The 21,648-nt window shown below is 43.9% G+C and overlaps 2 protein-coding genes and 1 long non-coding RNA gene across 3 annotated transcripts; 2 read left to right on the forward strand and 1 right to left on the reverse strand.

Annotated features, from left to right (window-relative positions):
* Positions 1–1,490: 1,490 nt before the first annotated feature.
* frmpd2 (FERM and PDZ domain containing 2) lies at positions 1,491–13,485 on the forward strand. The gene is made up of 28 exons (XM_084670609.1): positions 1,491–1,611; positions 1,750–1,913; positions 2,135–2,200; positions 2,358–2,537; positions 3,923–3,998; positions 4,245–4,326; positions 4,680–4,830; positions 4,904–4,975; positions 5,160–5,334; positions 5,452–5,587; positions 5,737–5,875; positions 5,982–6,134; positions 6,756–6,941; positions 7,101–7,260; positions 7,519–7,717; positions 7,880–7,968; positions 8,301–8,378; positions 8,498–8,605; positions 8,864–8,980; positions 9,178–9,356; positions 9,560–9,664; positions 11,272–11,365; positions 11,623–11,708; positions 11,844–12,024; positions 12,398–12,609; positions 12,822–12,888; positions 12,987–13,129; positions 13,318–13,485. The coding sequence occupies exons 1-27, from the start codon at positions 1,491–1,493 to the stop codon at positions 13,022–13,024; spliced, it is 3,414 nt and encodes a 1,137-aa protein (XP_084526735.1). The 3' UTR covers positions 13,025–13,129; positions 13,318–13,485.
* Positions 13,486–14,106: 621 nt separating this feature from the next.
* Positions 14,107–16,299, forward strand: LOC146259664 (uncharacterized). The gene is made up of 6 exons (XM_084670448.1): positions 14,107–14,124; positions 14,396–14,555; positions 14,883–15,081; positions 15,234–15,322; positions 15,655–15,732; positions 16,013–16,299. Exons 1-6 carry the CDS (start codon positions 14,107–14,109, stop codon positions 16,138–16,140), a joined length of 672 nt encoding a protein of 223 aa, XP_084526574.1. The 3' UTR covers positions 16,141–16,299.
* A 2,166-nt stretch (positions 16,300–18,465) lies between these two features.
* LOC146259665 (uncharacterized) lies at positions 18,466–19,249 on the reverse strand. Its single transcript, XR_014729441.1, has 2 exons — positions 19,200–19,249; positions 18,466–18,952 (listed from the first exon to the last, which is right to left on the reverse strand). It is a non-coding gene; the product is annotated as an uncharacterized LOC146259665 (long non-coding RNA).
* Between the last annotated feature and the right edge of the window lie 2,399 nt (positions 19,250–21,648).

A 21,648-nucleotide genomic window follows, 5' to 3' on the forward strand; every position in this document is an offset into this window, starting at 1 on the left:
CTCCATAAAAGAAAATGGTGATCGTCTTTCACAAAAACTTTCAATAATCAACCTTGACTGACACTGAGTGGCAATTAAGTATTTTTGGGCTGGGAATCAATGATCTGTTCCACAGAGGTTGAAATGAGGGGCCTTGCAAAAATGACATGATCAAATTATTTCTTGAACTACAGTAGTTGCCACCAATTTAGAACGGTTACAGAATTTCTCATAAAATATAAAGCATTAATATATATTTTCAAATTATTTTGGGGGGAATAGGGCTCATTACTGAGGCATTGCTGTTTTTGGCAGAACATGCTCTATCTTATGCATATCAATTAGGACTTTGGAGACAATTTGTTTCTCTACTAAATCCATCTAGTTAAAAGAGGTAAGAGATGCAAAATCTGAATGATTATGATCATAATGAGTGGTTGTACTTACAGATGTATAATTACTACAACTGCAATCAAAAAATAAATAAGTGTGTCTCAATACTTTAATATAGAATATGGATTGTAGAATGGAGTTATTGTAACATTTGGAATTGATAGAAAGTGAAAGAGTCTTGACCAACACCCTGGTCCTGTACCCCCAACAGGTGGTTTGAATGTGGTGGCTTTGTATCAATTAGCTCTCCTTCCTAAAGCCTGTGTCAATTTCTAGCGTCTAGCCTATGTCATTATGCTACTGTAGATCAATCCACTCCTCCAATGGAAGTTACTAGTATCATTGTCACAATCCAATTGTCACTAATGGTATATCCATTTTGTTAAGTAATGCTTTTGAAATATCCAAATTAGTGTGAACATTTCTACACAATTTTCAAACAATAGTCTACTGTTTCAGCTCATAACATATAGTGTACGTATTATATCATCTTGCTAGAAAATATATTTGACATTTTGTAGAGGTACACAGCCTTCCTTGGTAACAGTCAGACAGCTGGGATTCCTTGTCCCACATTTGACTAACATCTTTTCAGCCTATAGAGTCAACATAGAGTCGTGTTAATACGATTACAGAAGAAAAGCTAACTCATACAAGTTCCATTGCAAACCCAAGTCATTTTTCTGAAATATATATATATTGTCTGACATCATAGTGCTAAACAATCCTTTCCTGTCATCTTGGAGATGACAGGAGAAGAATGGAAGGTGAAGAGAGCAACCGCACATTAGAGCAAATCCATGGTGCTCTCTAAAAGCCAATTATACAGCCAACTGAAGCACTGTGAGTGTGAGTGTGTGTGTGTGTGTGTGTGTGTGTGTGTGTGTGTGTGTGTGTGAGAGAGAGAGAGAGAGAGAGAGAGAGAGAGAGAGAGAGAGAGAGAGAGAGAGAGAGAGAGAGAGAGAGAGAGAGAGAGAGAGAGAGAGAGAGAGAGAGAGAGAGAGAGAGAGAGAGAGAGAGAGAGAGAGATCAAAGGGAGCCTTTTGGGTTTCTCTGTAGTTGGTTGTTTTCTTAAACACAATAGTTTATCCCTTTCCTGTATGTGTGTGCTCCCAAGGATGGGTACATTTGTGACCCTGGCGGAGGTGCTGGAGGCCCGGGGGTCACCTCTGGAGGAGGATGAGGTCTGGTGTCTGCTGCTGGGCACTGTAGAGGCCTTACTGGACATCTCCTGCAAAGGTACCTGCAGGATGCTGAAGACCAAACTACATTGTATTTATGAACAGACCGATCAGTCAGAGCAGAGTTATTCTGCAAGTATTCAGGCTTTCATTTGACATGTACGGTATATCATGGTTTATGGTTGTTCTGGTCCAGGTCCAGGTAACATGTGTAGTGTCTTAAGCCCGGGTTCAGTGCTGTTGTCTGCCAACGGTGGCTTGGCGTTTAAGAGCTGTGCCCGGTCGGAGGATCTGGTGTCCTTCACAGCGCCTGAGGTCCAACAAGGACAGGCTGCCTCCAGCAAGACTGCAACAGACAAGGTCAGACACACACAGAGTTCCATTGAGACTCTGGAATAAGTGGTCTTGTTTCATATAACTTTTAGACTTGTTCATGGGACAGTTCGCTAAACGTAGTTGAAGATAATAATGCCTGTCAGTAAATGGGGGTTGTCTAGTCCAAATGCAGCACATATTCTCTATAAACATTGTTTTACCTTTACGTTGAATGTACAATAGTTTGGTTTGGTTTCTTCCTCCAGATGGTTGTTTACTCACTGGGTATGACTCTTTTCTGGTCTGTCGACTACCATGTACCTCAAAACCAGGTGATTTAGTATACAAGCTTTTATACAGGACTTTTTAGTGCAGCTTTTTTCCAAAGACCAATTACACATCCCCCCTCCGTCACTGTTTCTGTCTTGACCTCACACTCTCGTTCTCTCTCTCCACTACCCTCCACCCTTCCTCTTCTCCCTTATCTAGCCTGTCCAGCTAAGTGAGCACTTGAACAGCCTGTTGTTGAGTATGTGTGAGGATGTGGCCCACAGGCGGGCCGACCTGCTGACCGTGCTGGAGACCTCTGAGCTGCATCACAAGGCCTCTCTGCTGCCCCCTCCTGAGAAACTCATCAAACAGCTGGTGGAAGATGTCTACAGAGACTCTGTGAGTTTGGTTTTCTTCAGATTGTCTTGGTTTAGTTCAGCTTGCTGCAATTTGGCTTGACTTGGTTTGGCTTGACTTGGTTTGGCTTGACTTGGTTTTTCTTGGGTGGGATTTGACTGGTTTTGATTTGTTGATTTTTGCCTTGGGTCAGCATGCTTTGGTTTGGTAGCTGTCAACAAAGATTATTTTTGGACTTCTCACACAGCTGCTCATAATCTGGTAGTATGTTGCGTAAAGGGACAACATTGTCTGGTGACTCCTTCCTATTCCATAGTTTGGTCAACATTTGATGGTGTTTAAATCAGCAACTCGATAAATTGCTGCAGGTTGTCATACCTTTACAAATAGCACCTGAACGTGATGAGTCGTCATCTTCAGCTGTGTTTGTCCTGATGTTAGATTAGACTAATTCCTTTCGTCCCCTGTTGAGATTCCGACAAACTGGTCGATCAAATTGGTCGCCGTGCCCTATGCGGCCGTAGACTCTTACAAGGATTAAGGTCCCCGGCATCCAACACTTTATTAAGTGTTAAGCTTATTCACACTTAACTGCACCCTGTACATAGGAAGCATTACCAAAACCCAAACACCACCTGTTGCATAGGAGCCAAGTGTTGATTCGTTGAAGGATTGGAGGATGATCTCTGAATGCGATGTTAATAATATTGGAGATGGGCCCTATGACTGTTGGAAGTTGGTGGAGGGTGCGGACTAGCAGCAACACAATTGGCAGCAATCCCTAATGGCTCAGGGTTAGGAACTTTATCCTATCTTCTTATGACAGAGCATGCTGGCTTAGCACATTGGTTCAGCATGTGCAAAGATTTGTTGTTCTGGGAAATATTTAATACAAAGGACACTTTAAACTCATGCTTAAATGTGCTGTGAAAAAACTCACATGCTAAATCCAAGAGTCGAACACGGGGAGTCAGATTGAAGAGCTGTGAGGAATCTACAACTTCCTTTATAAATGTGACTGTGATATACAACCAGTACCAAGGTTGTAGGTTAGTTATAACAAAGTTAACTCTTGAACTCTTGTACTCGCTGTGAAATATTTTACTGTTGATTGTTCTTCTACAGGTACAGTCTTGCACTTTTTGGGGTTCATGTTGTTTTAATTTGTAACTTGTATAACTGCATGCTCTTATGGGTCTTCCCTTTGGCACTTGTTTAGTTTTTCACAATGTATGCTTCATGTTTTGGCTGCTTGCAGTGTTTGGGACTACCTCGTTGTTATGATCAGTGACCTATGCTCTTTTGTAAAGCTCTCTCTTGGAAGTCGCTTTCGATAAAAGCGTCTGCTAAATGCATAAATGTAAATGTAAGGGAGGAGTTCAGTGTGACAACCCATTACATAGCTGTAATCTTGTGTGTTTTGCTAGGTCGATCATGTATCCATGACTGAAAATGGAGCTGAACTGACAGACCGAAGTCAGATGGTCAGGGAGAGGCTGCATGGTAAGCTACTCTACACTACTTACCTTCCTCTCCTCCAACTTCAGTTTAAAAAACAAATTGCACAAACTACAATTTCAAATTATAATTTCCTTTTTAAATTCACGAGGGACAGTAATTAAACTGACCAACAGAGCACCTACATAAGAGATGAAGTGATTGAGAGTGAAGACCTATCCTTTTCCTTGTTTCTTTCAAAGCTTGACCTTATACTCTAATGGATGTTCTACTTGTGTGCCTACTTTACAGGGAGTTTCTCCCAAAACTGGTCTGCAAGGCACAAGTTCTCAGGCACCTTCTCAGGATCCCCGTTTCAGACAGACCCATTGAGGTACCACACAGAAGCACCTTATTCTGTAAACAGTCTAACTCTATTAGACATCTCTTGGATATGGGACTGTGTAAACACAAATAAATAAATTATTTGCTGTCCATGCTTGACAACCAAGTGTTTACATCGAATTAGAGTTGAATTTGAATTAATGGAACACTGTTCCAACATGCATGTGTGTCAACAATTTCAACATCCTTGCCATGTCTTTGGGTTTGTTGCTTTTCTTCCTTGAAACTATTCCTTCATTCATTCCTTTGTTTCTGGTACATTAAGGTCGATGAAGCATCACACCAGGAGATGTATTCACCTGAGAGGTTTGTTGTTGAAAAATGATGGTACTTTTTCCCCAGAACTCCGCAGAACATGCGTCACAGAGATAGCTACTGCAGCGTGCAGTCACGAAGCCCCTACAGCCCATACCTGGACGGTCATCGTCACAGCATCACCCGTCCAATCACCTCCTTTGAATCGTCCATGAGTCTCAGTGAGAGAAGACTCCAGGTATGCTAGCAAATCTCATTTCTGTATATTGTGGATATAAGAAATGTTTTGAGCAGTTATGCATCTTTCACAGGATATGGGGCCTGAGTTCATCCGGATGTTAGAAGAGCCACTGATTGTCTTGGAACTACCCATGTCCATAGTGGTAAATCTCACTGGATCTTTAAAAAAAACTTTCCATATTTTCATTAACTGTGACAAACAGTGTATACTTCTCAAGACAAGAAATCCTATCAACGTTTGATAAAACGTTTGGTATTTACCGTCTTGTAAATCCTTGGGATGAAATTGTTCTTTAAAATGGCAACCTTGTTGTTTTCTGCTTGCAGTCAAAGAAGGGGAAAGCAGCGTCCAGCCAGAGGGGGCTGAGTGTAATCATGCCAAACGGCCAGAGCATCGTAGTCAAGTGTGACGTCAAGTCAACAGGCGGGGATGTGTTCGACATGATTGTTGCCCATTCAAACCTGGTGGAGCACTTTTACTTTGGCCTTGCTTACATTGATGGTAATAACCTAAGCTTGGTGATGGATGGATGGATGTATGGACATGAAGAAAAAAAATTGATCAGCAGATTTTACAATATTTTTGCATGTCTTCCTGTTTCTCTCTCCTCTGTCACAGATAATGAGTTCTTCTTCCTGGACAATGACACCAGGATATCCAAGGTCGCCCCCGACAGTTGGAAGAAAGTGCCTACATCCACATTTGTTCTTTTCTTCAGAGTGAAATTCTTCGTCAAAGACATTTCTCTCCTTTTGTAAGTGCAAGTCACTATTTAATTTGCCATCCATCCATCCAACCAACCAGCCATTCTTTTGTCTATCTATCCGACCATCCATCATTGCTTCCATGCACTGATCCATCCATTGTTTTATCTATCCATTCTGTCATTCCTTAATCTCTCAGACACAAGCTGACCCGTCACCAGTACTACCTGCAGCTGAGGAAGGATTTGCTGGAGGACAGATTGGCGTGCCATGAGGAGACAGGCCTGTACCTGGGGGGCCTTGCGCTGCAAGCTGAATATGGGGAATGCAGGCCTGAGGTACCTACACACACACACATACACGCACACACACACACATTCTTACAAATGAACCTCATGTAACTGAAGAGTACCACGCTCTGACCACCTAGTCCATCCTATGCAGGTGTATGGGAGGAACTACTACAGACCCGACCAGTACGTACCTAAGAGCATCATGGAGAAGAGGGCCTTGCCTTTCCTCAGGGATGAGTTGATACGTCTGCACAACAACAATGGCCAGATGCTCCCAGATGAATCAGAGCTGGAGTTCCTCAGGGTAATACTAAACTCCTGTGTCAAATCAAGCTGCATCATATCTGTTTGACGTGTATGACCGTGTCTATATCTCTTAACGTTTTTTAACCTAAGGTTGGAACAGAACTTTAATTCGATTTCCCTTAACATAATAGCATGTATTTATGAAGTGCCCTTGAATGTTGTAGCACAGTATTTCTGTACCAGCTCACAGTCACGCATAGGTTTCCCAGTCAGTTAGGGCCTCAAAGTCCTTGATACAGGGGCTAACACTGCATGGTAGCTGAACAACCATGACACATATGGGTCACATTGTAAGCTTGCATGGGCAGAGTACCCGTCAGAAGCCAGTGTCCAACCAGGGTAAACTCCAACCTCCCAGCTCAGCCAGCAGGTCAACCAGGGTAAATCTTCCCAGAGCCATGGGTCACTTTGTGTAGGTGTCAACCATGTTGTCAAGTCCAGTTTGTGGGCGGAATAAGTAACGGCTCTACTTCCTGAGGCCGCTTCTCTTCACACCAAAAGCAAAGCTGATTTCAATCTGAAGTTGAACTGTCTGCTTGGGGCGGGTCCTGGTTTAGTTAGTGTCTTCATTAGAGCTCTTGTCCCGTCATCATTCCTTTGTCCTCCTCCTTGCTCTCAGGTGGCCCAGCAGCTTCCAGAGTATGGGGTTCTTTTCTACAATGTGGCCCGAGAGAAGAAGCCTGTGGTCGGGGAGCTGGTGATTGGGGTGTGTGCCAAAGGAGTCATGGTCTACGAGGTCAAAGAGGGCCTCCGTTCCACCAGTCAGACTTTCCACTGGAGGGAGACTTCCAGCATCTCCTCCACTGTGAGTTTAGCTGGGTTTATCAGGGCTATGGATTCAGAATGAATTGTGAGTATTTCAGTGTGTAGACATAGGGCCTTTATTCACAGCAAGTTTATTTACTATGAGTCTGCCTCTCTCTCTCTGTCTCTGTCTCTCTGTCTCTGTGTGTGTGCCCCACAGAGACGCAAGTTTGTTATTGAGAGTCGGGGAAGTAAGAAGAAACATATTTTTGTGACAGAACGCTCGAAGATTGCCAAGTACCTATGTAACCTCTGCTCTGCCCAGCACAAGTTCAACAATGAGATGCACTCCAGACAGCTGAGCCACAGTCTGGCCTCAGGTCAGACACTGGTCCTCTTCCACTCACTGATGTGGTCCCTAACTCATTTTGTCAAGAGAAAAGCAATCTCACTCCCTGGTTGAGGATATCATTTTTATGATTAATAAACAAACAGGCAGCTCTAAAAGAGTCACATGTGGCGTTGCACTCATCATTCTCATCATAATGGTTTGAATGAGTGAAATACATGGTGAATCAGAGCACACGAACAGCAATATCTTTTGAACGTTTTAACTCAAGGGTCCACTTTCCCCGCAGAGGAGAGTATAGTCCAGTATGCTGCGGTGTGCCGCGCCCAGAACAGCCAGAGAAGGAGCGTCTCCATCTCAGAGGCACCACTGAACGACAACCCACGACAGCCCACGCCCAAGAACAACTCCATGACCAAGCTGTGTGACCACATCGCCGCCAGGATCGAGGCCCGCTTAAAAAAGGAGAAGGACCTTTACGAACAGAGGTAGAAGGGAGACACACACGCACCATGTTATCCATCTTTTGTGATTAACGATGATGTGATTGATTATGGTTTTCCTGAAGTTCTTTCCATTCTTTTACTCTACATATTTGACATGAATCACATCTTACCTCCAACTATTGTGTCTCCTTGTATCTTGGCCAGTGGTGGGTGTCAGTTGGAAGGCCAGAACTCCACCGCCTGTTCCCCAAGGAGTAGCTCTGTGGCCCTCTCCTCCTCCTCTGCCTTAAGAGGTATGGGTAGATTATCTGAGCTTACTGACACTAACCTCCTAGCACTGGGCAATCAGGGACAGGATAGTGCATGCTGGAAATCTTCCAGGAGCAGCGAAGGCAACCTTGCTCCCAGCCTAGTATGATCATCCTGGTGCTCAGCTTGAGGTAGCGTGGTGGTTGTCACTGTCGCTGGGTTGCCAGTTGAACTCGAGTTGATTTACTGTCTCCGCTCGCTCACCTTTGCAAGGATAGTGTCTTCTCTTGTGAAATGCTGGGAGGAATTTGCAATGTGTGTAGTGTCGTCGGATGTATGGCAACTTCTAGTGATGTGGTTATGTTGTGCCTGACAGATAACCCAACCAAAGGTGCCATAGCAGAAAGAGAAGTCATATCTGTGTCCTTAAAGAAAGACCCGAAGCTTGGCCTTGGTGAGTGTCCCTCAGTTTTCTGTATCAAGCCCTGTCTGTTTTCATTTCTATCATTGAAGTGACTGAAAAATATACTTTTTTAACCTTGTTGTGATGGCCATGTTTGTTTGTGTGCATAGGAATAGTGATAGTGGGGGAGGAGACGGTGGGAAGGTATGACCTGGGCATCTTTGTAGCCTCCATTGTGCCTGGCGGACCTGCCGATAAAGAAGGACGTATTAGACCAGGTAGGACCAGACAAGCGCAGTAGGCCACAGCTTGCAGATACTAGATTGAAGATCAGTACAGCAAGTAGTGTGAAACTAAAAGCTTATAAGAGAAAACATGTAGATACTTGTTCTATCCCAGATAGAAGTGGGCTGGGCCATAGATTAATGTCATCATTCGGGGCCTTGCTGTCTATCATAACATACGAAAGGAAATGTCATGTGAACAGCGGTCTAGCATCCCTTATGGTTGCTTATCCCTCACCCATCACCCCACAGGTGGTCGACTCATCTCCTTGAACCAGACTAGTCTGGAGGGCATGACCTTCAGCGAAGCTGCAGAGGTCATGCAGAACAGCCCCCAGGAGGTACAGCTCATAGCATCGCAGCCTAAAGGTACGTTACTATAGTTGGTGTGTGTGTGTACATTTGATTGCATGCCTGCCTGTTTGACTATGTATTTTCCATAGAGCACAAGCGCTTTTGGCAAAAAATGCTTAATCTCTATAAACTGCACTTCTGTCTTCCACACTTTTGGTATACAGTATTGAAAAACTACATATTGAACCATATTCATAACTTGTGCCTCCCAGTTGCCTTAACACCAAATAGCGTGAGGTCTCCTCAGCTGAAAAACTACAAATCCCAGACCACCCTAACAGCTGACGGACGGTCTGGGGAGGACGACCTGGATGAGATAGTGTCAATCATGATGACCCCCAAGACTGGCAGTAGGCTCCATGTCCCCGACGTACGCATACTCAACGCCCAGGTAAGCCTCAACCACTGGAGAGGGAGAGAGAGGGTCAGAGAGCAAGAGAGATAAAGAGAAAGTCGCCAGAGCGAAGGCGTTGATTAGGATGGTGTTTGACATTGACTGACTGCATGTGACAGCAGGATATACATGTGTATGTACATGTGACTGTCCTCTCTTCTAACTTGTTGTCAAACCCTGTTTCCCCCGGCCCATTGCAGGACATGTGCTCCAGGTCTTCTCTGTCTCTGAACTGCGTGAGACCAGAGGAAATCATCACTGTGGAGTTGAAGAAGAAGACTGGGAGTCTGGGTATCAGCATTGCAGTGAGTCTGACTGCTCCACCCTCCCAGGACTCACATACAGTCTAACTGCTCCACCCTCCCAGGACTCACATACAGTCTGACTGCTCCACCCTCCCAGGACTCACATACAGTCTGACTGCTCCACCCTCTCAGGACTCACATACAGTCTGACTGCTCCACCCTCTCAGGACTCACATACAGTCTGACTGCTCCACCCACTCAGGACTCACATACAGTCTGACTGCTCCACCCTCCCAGGACTCACATACAGTCTGACTGGGCAGGACACACTGTTAACCTTAACAAGAATCAATCAAAGAAAAAAACAAGAAACGGGAAGGAAGGAGAGGAGAACAAATAAAATAAACTCACCCAATGTCAAGGTCAGAGTACCTTCTACTTTGTGTGTCTGGGTAGATGAACCAATAGGTCAGTTTGATTCGGCTCTCAGGGTGCCCCAGCTTAGAGGCTGGAAAGCAGTACACCCTCAAGCTGGACAGAAAGGGTGGCTGGCTAATGATATTACAGACACACAAACGGCTGTAGGGGCAAACAGGCGGAGGGGTTAGTGTGTTGGAGGTTACCTGGTAGAGGATGAGTCAGTGAAAGGTTTATGTGCCTGATTCGTTTACTCCCTTCTACACACATACTCACACACGCAAATAGCAAGTCAGCATGCAGCTCTTCATTTGAGAGAGTAATCCATCAGACCCTTGGGGTTAAGCTTCTTGGACTGGCTGGCTGGAGCTAGTACTGGGAATGGGGCTGGGGCTGGGGCTGGTGTTTGGGTTGGAGCTTAAACTGGGCCTCAGGTACTATTGGATTTCTATCTGTAGACCCCAAGCTATAGGTGGGGGGAAGGGGCAGGGCAGAGTATGTCCCCATTAGGTTTTAGAACTAGCTCTGGCATTTCAAGCTGCTTCTTCAGTACATTTACCTGCGTGCTCTGGAAGTCAGGTTCTGTGCCTCAGTCTCCTAGCAGCGTGCAGCTGAGCCTGGATCATCTGTGGGCTGCTAAGACTTTATTGTTGCATCCAGTAAAGTAGAGGCCAGTAGAGTCCAGGTGTCTAAGGAGGCAGCTGCAGGATCATTAAGATGTTAATGCTGATTAGGGAGCGGGGGATTGACAGGATGTGAACAGGGATCAAGGCAGAGAGGGCAAGAACACACCTGCTGTGTTTGTTTGAAGCTCGCTCTCTCGCTCGCTCGCTCGCTCTCTCGCTCGCTCTCTCTCTCTCTCTCTCTCGCTCGCTCGCTCTCTCGCTCTCTCCCCCTGCCTCTGTGTTAGTTGCTGATCAGATCGATTAACATACACTATCGTTCCTTTTAATCTCAATCTCAATCCTTCTCACAGTGTAGGAGGGGGGGGGGGCAATAGAAAGGCAAAGCCGTTGTGCATGCTTAAGCTACACGGTCACATGACAAAGTTCCAGGTAATGTGTAGTAGCCTCTCTCAGCACTGCTAAGGAGCAGCATGGATGCTCTTTACCTTGACAGCTTTCAAACATGTGAAATGTTCTTGGTTGAAGTTGGAACAGAAATGGTCAAATCAATTCTGCAAAATGTGTTTTCAAGTTATCACTGAGGCTTTGTTTGACTCTAACATGTTGTTGTTCTTGTGTGTTCAGGGAGGTGTCAACACAGGCCTTCGCAATGGTGGAATCTATATCAAAAGCCTTGTTCCCGGGGGTGCCGCAGAGAGAGACGGACGCATTCAGACAGGTACAGTTCAGTGGACTGTGTTCTGTGACCGTGCTACGCTGTTGTACCTCTTAAGAGAGCAGAGTTGGGATTTTTTCCCCATTATGGGGACTGTCACAGAAAAGTAATGCTTGAAAATATTTAATTGTCTAAACATTGTAAATGATTTGCGTGTGTCTGTGGGTGCGTCTGCTTGTATCTGTGTGTGTGTGTGTGTGTCTGCTTGTATCTGTGTGTGTGTGTGTGTGTTTGCACGTATCTGTGTGTGTGTGTGACAGGAGACCGAGTGCTTGTGGTGGATGGGATCAACTTCAAAGGTTTCACACATGAGCAGGCCGTGGAGTGTCTGGCCCAAACTGGAGAGGTAAAAGATATCAAGTTTCAGGAACAGAAAGCTGTGCTATGATAAATGCATGTGTTTAAATATGTAAATATATAACAGAACTCAACACGTAGTGTTCCAAACCCCCTGTCCTTTGCTCTACTCTCCTCCAATCAGGCGGTGACCCTGGTGGTGGAGCGGGAGGTCATGACCTTGCCCCGTGTCTGCCTGAGCCCAGACACCGACAGCATGTCCCGCCACAGTGCCAGTCCAGAGGTCAGCCAGATGAGGAACAACAGCTGCCCTTCCATCATCACCACACCCTACACCCTCAAGGACTATGACTTTGTCTCTGATGGTAAGATGTGGAGACACTCAGTCACAATTAGTGTCATGAAGTGAAATTGACGGAAGACCCCAGTGGATGATTATATATACAGTACCAGTCAAAAGTGAGGACACATGTTCAAGGCAAAATGTGTCCAAACTTTTGACTGGTACTGTATGTGTATATATTTGGGAATATGAGACATGGATATTGATTAAACCACTATATTTAAATAGCTGTAAAACCATTGTGGGAAAAAAGGTTAACTTTTACAGGCAAACCCTCTCTCTCCTCTTCCCTGACCTCACCATCATCCCCTCCCTCCATCCCTCATCCTTCTCATCCCCTCCTCCCACCATTCCCCTTTCTCCAACCCCCTGACCTTTGCTCCCTGCCCCTGTAGACAACACCCTGGAGGTGACCTTGAGGAAGAGCCTGAACGGCCTGGGCTTCAGCTTCCTGCTCTGTGAGCTGGACCCCTCTAGAGGCTTAGGCAGCCTGGTGAGGATCAAGCAGCTTTTCCCGGGACAGCCAGCCCAGCAGAGCGGCAGTATAAAAGAGGGTGATGTCATACTGGCGGTCAATGGTGAACCACTCAAGGGATTGTCCTATCAGGTGACTAGAGAGAAGAACACCAGTGTCCATGTCTGTGACGTCATGAGTTGAGGAATGTTAGTTGTCTTTTTCAGGATTGGGATTAAGGTTTATGTTAATTACATGTGATCTTAAATTCAGAAGTGTGAAATCACAAATTAAAGGTGAGAGCTTGGGTTTGAGTCTGTGGAAAAATCGGGTCAAGTAGTGACAGTTCTCTCTCTGGCCTGTAGAGGGTGCTCCAGCTGCTGAGAGGGTCCCCTCCGGAAGTCCGACTGGCTCTCTGTCGACCTTCTCCAGGTACTGTAATCAAACACACACACACACACACACACAGAGAAATGTAACTCTCAAGAACAAGCCTCAATAAGTTTTTTTTTTTTCTCTTTTTTTTCAAGGAATTCTGCCACATATTGACACATTGACTGGCACCTGAGTGATGTCCCAGGAAAGTTCACCAGCATCAAATTACATCCAGGAGACTACTTCCTGATTATCAGAAGATCCTGGGTTCTGGGTGTGGTTCCAGATCTCTAGAATGGTCAGTTCTACAATTAAAACAATCTGTGTATTATTCTTATTTTTTGCTCATAACCTAGACACTAAACAAGACAAACCTTTCTGTATACAAGAGTTAACAAGGTAGATGCTGCATGATTTGGAATAATTTATTGAAAGACAAATAAGTGAATGTGAATTGATGAGCGTTTTTTTTTCCTTCTGAATCAGTGGATTCATGCATCAGAGATGGTGGGCCTCCCAGTGAGATGAAGAAAGACTGCACTGGAATCTGCACATACAGGTACAACAACTAAAAATGACTCGTAACAATCCACAATACTGAGCCAAGCTGTAATTTACACTGTGAGAATTTGGTTTAGTAAGAGTCGATTGCATGTGCTCCATTGACTTTAAATTAACTTGTTTTCATTTAATGCCACAAAGACTAATGATTTATAGTCACATGGTCTTGGGTGTTTGTGTCCTGAAAATGCTGCAGGGCAGCTGGGGATAGGGCTGGTTAGGACAGAGCAGACCTCCACAGCTGGGGACAGGGCTGGTTAGGACAGAGCAGACCTCCACAGCTGGGGACAGGGCTGGTTAGGACAGAGCAGACCTCCACAGCTGGGGACAGGGCTGGTTAGGACAGAGCAGACCTCCACAGCTGGGGACAGGGCTGGTTAGGACAGAGCAGACCTCCACAGCTGGGGACAGGGCTGGTTAGGACAGAGCAGACCTCCACAGCTGGGGACAGGGCTGGTTAGGACAGAGCAGACCTCCACAGCTGGGGACAGGGCTGGTTAGGACAGAGCAGACCTCCACAGCTGGGGACGACTGGTTAGGACAGAGCAGACCCTCCACATTTGGGGACAGGGCTGGTTAGGACAGAGCAGATCTCCAGTGTGGACAACACAGGACGGCTGTTCCCCTTGAGAAATGATAGCATAGGATAAAGAGAGAGAAAAGGTAAGGGAGACATTTTTATACTTTTCTTTTCTTTCTTTCTTACATTTCAACATGGAGCTGCAGCTGAAGGTCTCTGTCTTCAGTTGCGTGTTTTCTATAATTCCACTGTAGGTTTGTATGCATTCCCCTCTTGCTGTTCGTGAGCACTGACCAGCTCAGGAGAGCACTATAATACCAGAGCAGTGTACAGTAGAGCCACCTCAGGTCTGACCTGGACTCACTCTGCCGAACTGCTTAGACCTGGACACTACGTTTAAACCTAACTAATCTCACAGGCACATGTGACAGAATCTCTCTCTCTCTGTTTCTGTCTCTGTCTGTGTGTGTGTGTGCCCCACAGAGGCGCAAGCTTGTTATTGAGAGTCGGGGAAGTAAGAAGAAACATATTTTTGCGACAGAACGCTCGAAGATTGCCAAGTACCTATGTAACCTCTGCTCTGCCCAGCACAAGTTCAACAATGAGATGCACTCCAGACAGCTGAGCCACAGTCTGGCCTCAGGTCAGACACTGGTCCTCTTCCACTCACTGATGTGGTCCCTAACTCATTTTGTCAAGAGAAAAGCAATCTCACTCCCTGGTTGAGGATATCATTTGGATATCTGATTAATTAAACAAACATTTAAACAAATACATCCTCACCCTGATCACTGCCTCACCGTTTGTTACTGTGTATCATAATGAGGCAGCTCTAAAAGAGTCACATGTGGCGTTGCACTCATCCTTCTCATCATAACTGTTTGAATGAGTGAAATACAGGGGTGAATCAGAGCACACGTACAGTAATATCTTTTGAACGTTTTAACTTAAGGGTCCACTTTCCCCGCAGAGGAGAGTATAGTCCAGTATGCTGCGGTGTGCCGCGCCCAGAACAGCCAGAGAAGGAGCGTCTCCATCTCGGAGGCACCGCTGAACGACAACCCACGACAGCCCACGCCCAAGAACAACTCCATGACCAAGCTGTGTGACCACATCGCCGCCAGGATCGAGGCCCGCTTAAAAAAGGAGAAGGACCTTTACGAACAGAGGTAGAAGGGAGACACACACGCACCATGTTATCCATCTTTTAGGATAAACCTTTTTTATGTTTGTCCTGAAGTTCTTTCAATTTTTTTACACACATATATGATATGAATCACATCTTACCTCCAACTATTGTGTCCCCTTGTATCTTGGCCAGTGGTGGGTGTCAGTTGGAAGGCCAGAACTCCCCCGCCTGTTCCCCAAGGAGTAGCTCTGTGGCCCTCTCCTCCTCCTCTGCCTTAAGAGGTATGGGTAGATTATCTGAGCTTACTGACACTAACCTCCTAGCACTGGGCAATCAGGGACAGTATAGTGCATGCTGGAAAGCTTCCAGGAGCAGCGAAGGCAACCTTGCTCCCAGCCTAGTATGATCATCCTGGTGCTCAGCTTGAGGTAGCGTGGTGGTTGTCACTGTCGCTGGGTTGCTAGGTGAACTCAAGTTGATTTACTGTCTCCGCTCGCTCACCTTCGCAAGGAAAGTGTGTTCTCTTGTGAAATGCTGGGAGGAATTTGCAATGTGTGTAGTGTCGTCGGATGTATGGCAACTTGTAGTGATGTGGTTATGTTGTGCCTGACAGATAACCCAACCAATGGTGCCATAGCAGAAAGAGAAGTCATATCTGTGTCCTTAAAGAAAGACCCGAAGCTTGGCCTTGGTGAGTGTCCCTCACTTTTCTGTATCAAGCCCTGTCTGTTTTCATTTCTATCATGGAAGTGTTTGAAAAATATACCTTTTTTACCACCTCATTTTTAACCTTGTTGTGATGGCCATGTTTGTTTGTGTGCATAGGAATAGTGATAGTGGGGGAGGAGACGGTGGGGAGGTATGACTAAGTCTCTATCTCTCTCTCTCTCTCTCCACTAGGTGGAGCAAAAGTGTTATAAAAGGGACAGTAACAGGTTTTGGCCAAACTGTGTTTTTGTTTGACTCTTCAGACAGAACTACACAATGGAATCCAGTGAAGATGAGTTACACAAGAAGATTTGTGATGTTTCATCTGGTTGCAAGAAAGATCTATAGCATGTGTAGACAGAACTACAGAACATCATCCACAACTGAGTGAAGATAAGTGGAAGAAGCTAGATGTTTTTCAGACAGAGAAATATGTATTGTATAGATTGTACTGATACTCTTAATAGTACTTTGACAATACAATATTGTGAGGGAACTATTTGCAGCATCATCTATACGTTTCACAGTAACATAAATACCACAAAGGTTAAACAAGAATGTGTTAGATCAGTTTTGGATTAATAAAACACTGAAGAACGTATGTTTTGAATCGCTCTTTATTCAGATGTATTAGAAGGGATCATTGAACAGGGTTGTTTTTCAACCCAGTGTGACATGATGAATGCTTCCTAGCTATGACCTTCTCAGACTGACCCCCTGACATTAGGTTCCACATTAGCCACATCCTCGTCTGGGGGTGTGGTACGAGAGATGGCCCCAATCACACATACACACACACACTGACTCAACCATCCCCCCTACACACACACATACTCTCACATACACTCCCTCACACAGTCCTTGGGTGAGGAACCCATAGGAACCCAGCCTCATAAATAAGAGGTTCCTGTATTTCTGCAAAGCCCGACGGACCTTCCACCTGGTTCTCATTTGGGCTCGTGTTCTTTCAGCAAATGATCCGGACTGTTTCTAATTAAGCGGTGCCGACGAACAAGCCCCCAGTGGCATGGTGTCCCTTCCTGCCTCCATGCAGTTACCGACACTCCCTTCTCTGCCATGCTGGAGATAGACTGCATCGACGGAGGCTCCGCTAACCCACAATCAAGTCATCGCACTCTCCAGTGGCTGGCTACCTTCCCTATCTCCTCCTGTCCAGATGACGCTAGTGAGGGTAATCATCACTGGGTTTGAGAAGGGGAGGTACCCTATGCTTCACTTCACTTAATACAGTTTAACATTATGTGGAAAGCATGGTTAATGAAATGTAGAATTATGAACGCTTTGTAAACTGTAGTTAGTTCTTATCAATGGAAGGTGAAAACAGTTCATTTACTCTTAGCATCCATTAGGTCAAAAGTCTCAGACGTGACGTTTTCACACATCCGTTGGTATAAATAGACCTGCAGTCTCCAACACCCAAGCCCCCCTGCTTAAAAATAACACCAAATCAACAGAAACGGACAAGGAGTCTGGTAGCTGTACGCTTTGATTAGGAGGCGCAGTGAAAGGAGCGATTCACATTTTCCACCACTTGGAATAACGCACTGGCCAGATTTGAGAGGCCCATGTCCTAGCATGCTGGGTGTTTGGCTAGCCTTGCCTTTGATGCTTGCTTCACACCGCAATATTTCCCAGAAATTAAAGTGATTTTGCTAATGTGTAAATTAGGCTGAGTTCGTTGAAAGGTAGACATGGTTGTTTTTGAGCAAGACCTTGAATTTTTCTTCACCCTCGTATTGTCTTGCCATGGAAAAAGAACGCAGTTAAAAGTGAGGGATGTTTCACAAATGTGAGTTATTACCAGGAGTGGAAAAGGAAGTCCTAATGATAATTATATCCTGAGCAAATACTTGATATTGAAAATGAAAATAGTGGTAATTGCTGTGGGGGTAGTCAGCCAAGTCTTATAGGCAGTTAAAACTGAAGAGCTTTGAAGGAGTCAAAAAGGGATACAGGAATGAAGAGTAGTATAAATTAATGTTGAAAGAAAAAAGCCCAGAAAAAGGTGGGAGTGTGCAACGTACAGCTGGACTCCCTTAAGTTACCATGTTGACATTGTTCTCTGTGTGAGGTCTCTCTAGTGACAACGAGCTGACACACAGGATACATTCTACATAGCCTGGAACACAAGTTCACCTCAGATTTCCCTTCTTAAGGAAAACAAAATACAAGAAGTATGTAGTGTGTGTGTGTGTATTTAATGTCCTTATATGTGTGTGTATGTGCGTGAAATACATATTCCCTGTTGAGAGTAGTACCCTTACTGCTAAACCTTTTAAAACAAGATTTTCTCTGGATACATTTGTGACACGAAATACAAAGGTTGGCGATTCAGTACCAGTGGCGAAAAAGGCAGCTGATCCACCAAAAATTTACCTTTAAGAAAATTCTAAATGTCAATAAATTTGACAATTTTACATTTAGTCATTTAGCAGACTCTTTTATCCAAAGTGATATACAAGGGAAATGTTGAGCTTGGCCTACCCTTGATAACACAATTGCATAGTAGGCCCTTTTTCTTTATCTTTGGAACTCAGCCCATTTCTGGCAATGATTGACACCATTAAACTCTTATTTTATCTATTTCTGAACTGATGTTATTTGTTATTGATTTTTCTATACCTTTTGAACTGATGTTATTTGTTATTGATTAAGATTTAGAACTTATTTCTCATTATTTCATTAAATTTGACAGTTTTAAGCTTGGCCAAACATTTTATTGGAGCGATGTGGGACAGGAGGGGCCTGAAAAAGCTCCCTTGTTCAAAGTGGGGAATGACAGAAAACGTTTGAGAACCACTGTCCTAGAATGAACTTGTTTGCTCTTGGTCAACCGGTAAATTGTCGGGCTTCCGGTCAGCCTCCAGACCATGCAGGGGCAGCAAGCGCAGCTGTGGGGGGCCCTGCTCTAGCCCGTTGGGGAAATGGAGGTGGGCACAGCGTCTGACGCCCAGGTGCTCCCACAGTAGAGCCCCCACTACTCGTGCTCCCAATAGCAGGCTGAGGAGGTGTCACGTTCAGGCAGCAGGAAGAGACTACTTGGGCCTCCAGTGGTCTTCTGGGTATGGGTCCAGTGATCGGTAGTCCCTGGGGTCCAGGGGCGAGGGTGCAGGAAGGTCACAAGCTCCTCTGTCTCCCAGATCACATGCATCTCAGGGACAGTGGTGGTGAGCGCTGCCATGCTGTTTTAAAGAGAACATGTAAGCAGAAGTTACGTGGCTTCTAGGAAAGAGTTTGTAGATAGAATCTTGAGGTTTTCAAGCCATTCTTAGAAGTGACAGATGGACAGATGGTTTACATATAACAGAATGACAAAAATCTGAACACATTTTCAAAATGTGTCATACGACAGTCAATGTGGGTAAGAGTGTAACGTTAAGTGAGTTAAGTGAGAGTATCACATTTCACAAGAATAGCTGACTTAATTACTTCTACTTAGCTCTGTGTCTAACAGCGTCCACTGACCCAGCCAACAAATGTTCGGCGAGGGTAACAGCCTAGGCCTACTGTCAATACTTTTTGATCAAGAGGACAACCTTCTCTCTCAAATTGGCAGGTCAACTGGAATTTGGTTAGACTCTGAACGCTCTCAGGAGGTTCTGATGAGGTAACGATGTCACACTTGTTGTGTGACATTGTTTTATTTCATGAGCACCCAAACAGCAAATAATAAATAAATAGAATAAATAAATAGAATAAATTTAAACATCATCAAGTCAAAATTTCAATTTTGATCCAGTGAGATACAGAATCCGAATTGGATTTATTGCCAAGCATTTACACCTACATGGAATGTTTTCTGGTGTATAGATGCATAGAGTAAACATAAAACATACAAACACAATAAACATGATACAAATATATAAACAATGAATATCAAAAAATAAAGTGTAAAGTACAATGCAAAACAGGAGTGCAATGTGAATGAGCATACATACTCTGAGACCACTCTATTGTGTCACATTCTTTTAAGGTAGCAAACAGGCAAACTGTCATAGTAATGTAAGACATGTAGCAAAACATTTACACTTAAACTCAAAACCAGGCCACTGTCTGGAGCAATGGATATACAATTTTACCTGTAAAAAGGTAAACAATGTTATTATGAATCACCAGATATTATCATTATCATTTAACCACTACTAATTTACAAAATGATCAGGTTCAGATATAATGCTATAAATACCTTGGTATCTGGCTGGACGATTGTCTGTCATTTAAATCTCATGTTTTTGACCTAGCTAAGAAGGTTAACATTAAACTGGGCTCTCTTTATAGAATTAGATCTTTTGAAAACCAAATGGCAATAGTGCAATCAAAAATTTTGTCAGTTCTTGACTTTGGTGACATTGTTTATATGTATGCTGCACCCTCTGCCTTAAAACTCCTGTGCTCTGTGTACCATAGTGCTATTCGCTTTGTCACAGGAGACACTTTAAGGACCCACCATTGCAATTTATACAAGAATGTTGGTTGGTCCCTTGTAGTCAGGAGGGAAAAACATTGTCTTTTATTTGTTTATAAAGCCTTAGTGGGAAAACTGCCTAATTATATCATGTTACTTTTTAAATTTCAATCCATCTGTCATAACACACACTCACAGAGCCTCATCTCCCTTGAAATCCCCCTTATCAAAACTATTATATATAGGTAAAATAACATCCCATAAATTGAACACTGTTCGGGAGGACTTGAAACTAATCCAGCCTTTGTCTGTCAACCAATTTAAGAGCCTTTTAAATGCTAAGGATGTGCCTCAGTGCTGTTGTTTTAAATAATTTGTAATGGTTTAAAATAATTATTAATTTTTTACTTCATGCAATTTTTTTCATATTTGATTTCAGAGTTGTATAATGTGCGTTGTTGATTGATTTTGTCTGTTTTATTTTGTTATGGTTTGTTTATTTTTTGTTCATCTGTATTATGTACCCTAAATCAGGGCATTGCTGCAAAAGAGCCCCTGTGTTCAGTCAATTATCCTTGAATAAATAATGATAATATATGTTTCAATCATATAATCATTCATTATTATAGTCTCTGTAAATAGCCTTTCATGTTGATGCTCAGTTAAAAGCTGCCAGGGAATTTTGTAGTAATATTTACCCACGGTGTGCAATGTGGTGCCCAGGTCAACTGGTATTTGATTAGACTCTGAACGCTCTGAGGAGGTTCTGATGAGGTTACTGGGTCACACTTTGGTTTAATATCATGAGCACCCAAACAGCTAATTAAATTCAATTTTGCTTTGATTATTTCATTTGAATACTGCAGCCTTGAATTTGTATTGCTACACTGCTGGTTGTATTAAAAGGCAGTAATAAGAAGAGGAAAAAGAAAGCAGGTCTTGTCATGTTAGACCATCAAGTTAACATACAAATGAACAGGTTTGTTCGAGCCATTCCCTCTTGTTCAGTGTCTCCTCACTTCATCTCATGAATCCAATAACTGTAAATCGGTTCAACGTTCATAAACTATTAGATGGATTGCCATGACATTTTGTACATTTACGCACCCTCCAGGATGATCATTAATAACTTTGGTGATCCCTTAACCTTTCATCTAGCCCCATCATCAAGTTAAGATTTCCATCCTTGATGTGACCCAGTAAGATGCATACTCTGAGACCTTTCAATTGTGTCACATTTTTGTAAGGTAGCAAACAGGCAAAATGTCATAGTAATGTAAGACATGAAGCAAAACACTCAAAACAGCCTTAAACTCAAAAGCAGGCCACTGTCTCTAGCAATGAATATATCATTTTAAATTCCTGTGTAAAAAGTTAAACAATGTTATCAGAAATCACCAGATATTATCATTATTATTTAACCATGACAAATTTGCAATGATCAGGTTCAGATATAATTCCTGTGTTTCAATC

The sequence above is a fragment of the Hypomesus nipponensis genome, chromosome 13 (genome assembly GCF_054491055.1).
Source record: "Hypomesus nipponensis isolate SF chromosome 13, ASM5449105v1, whole genome shotgun sequence".
Lineage (NCBI taxonomy): Eukaryota > Metazoa > Chordata > Actinopteri > Osmeriformes > Osmeridae > Hypomesus > Hypomesus nipponensis.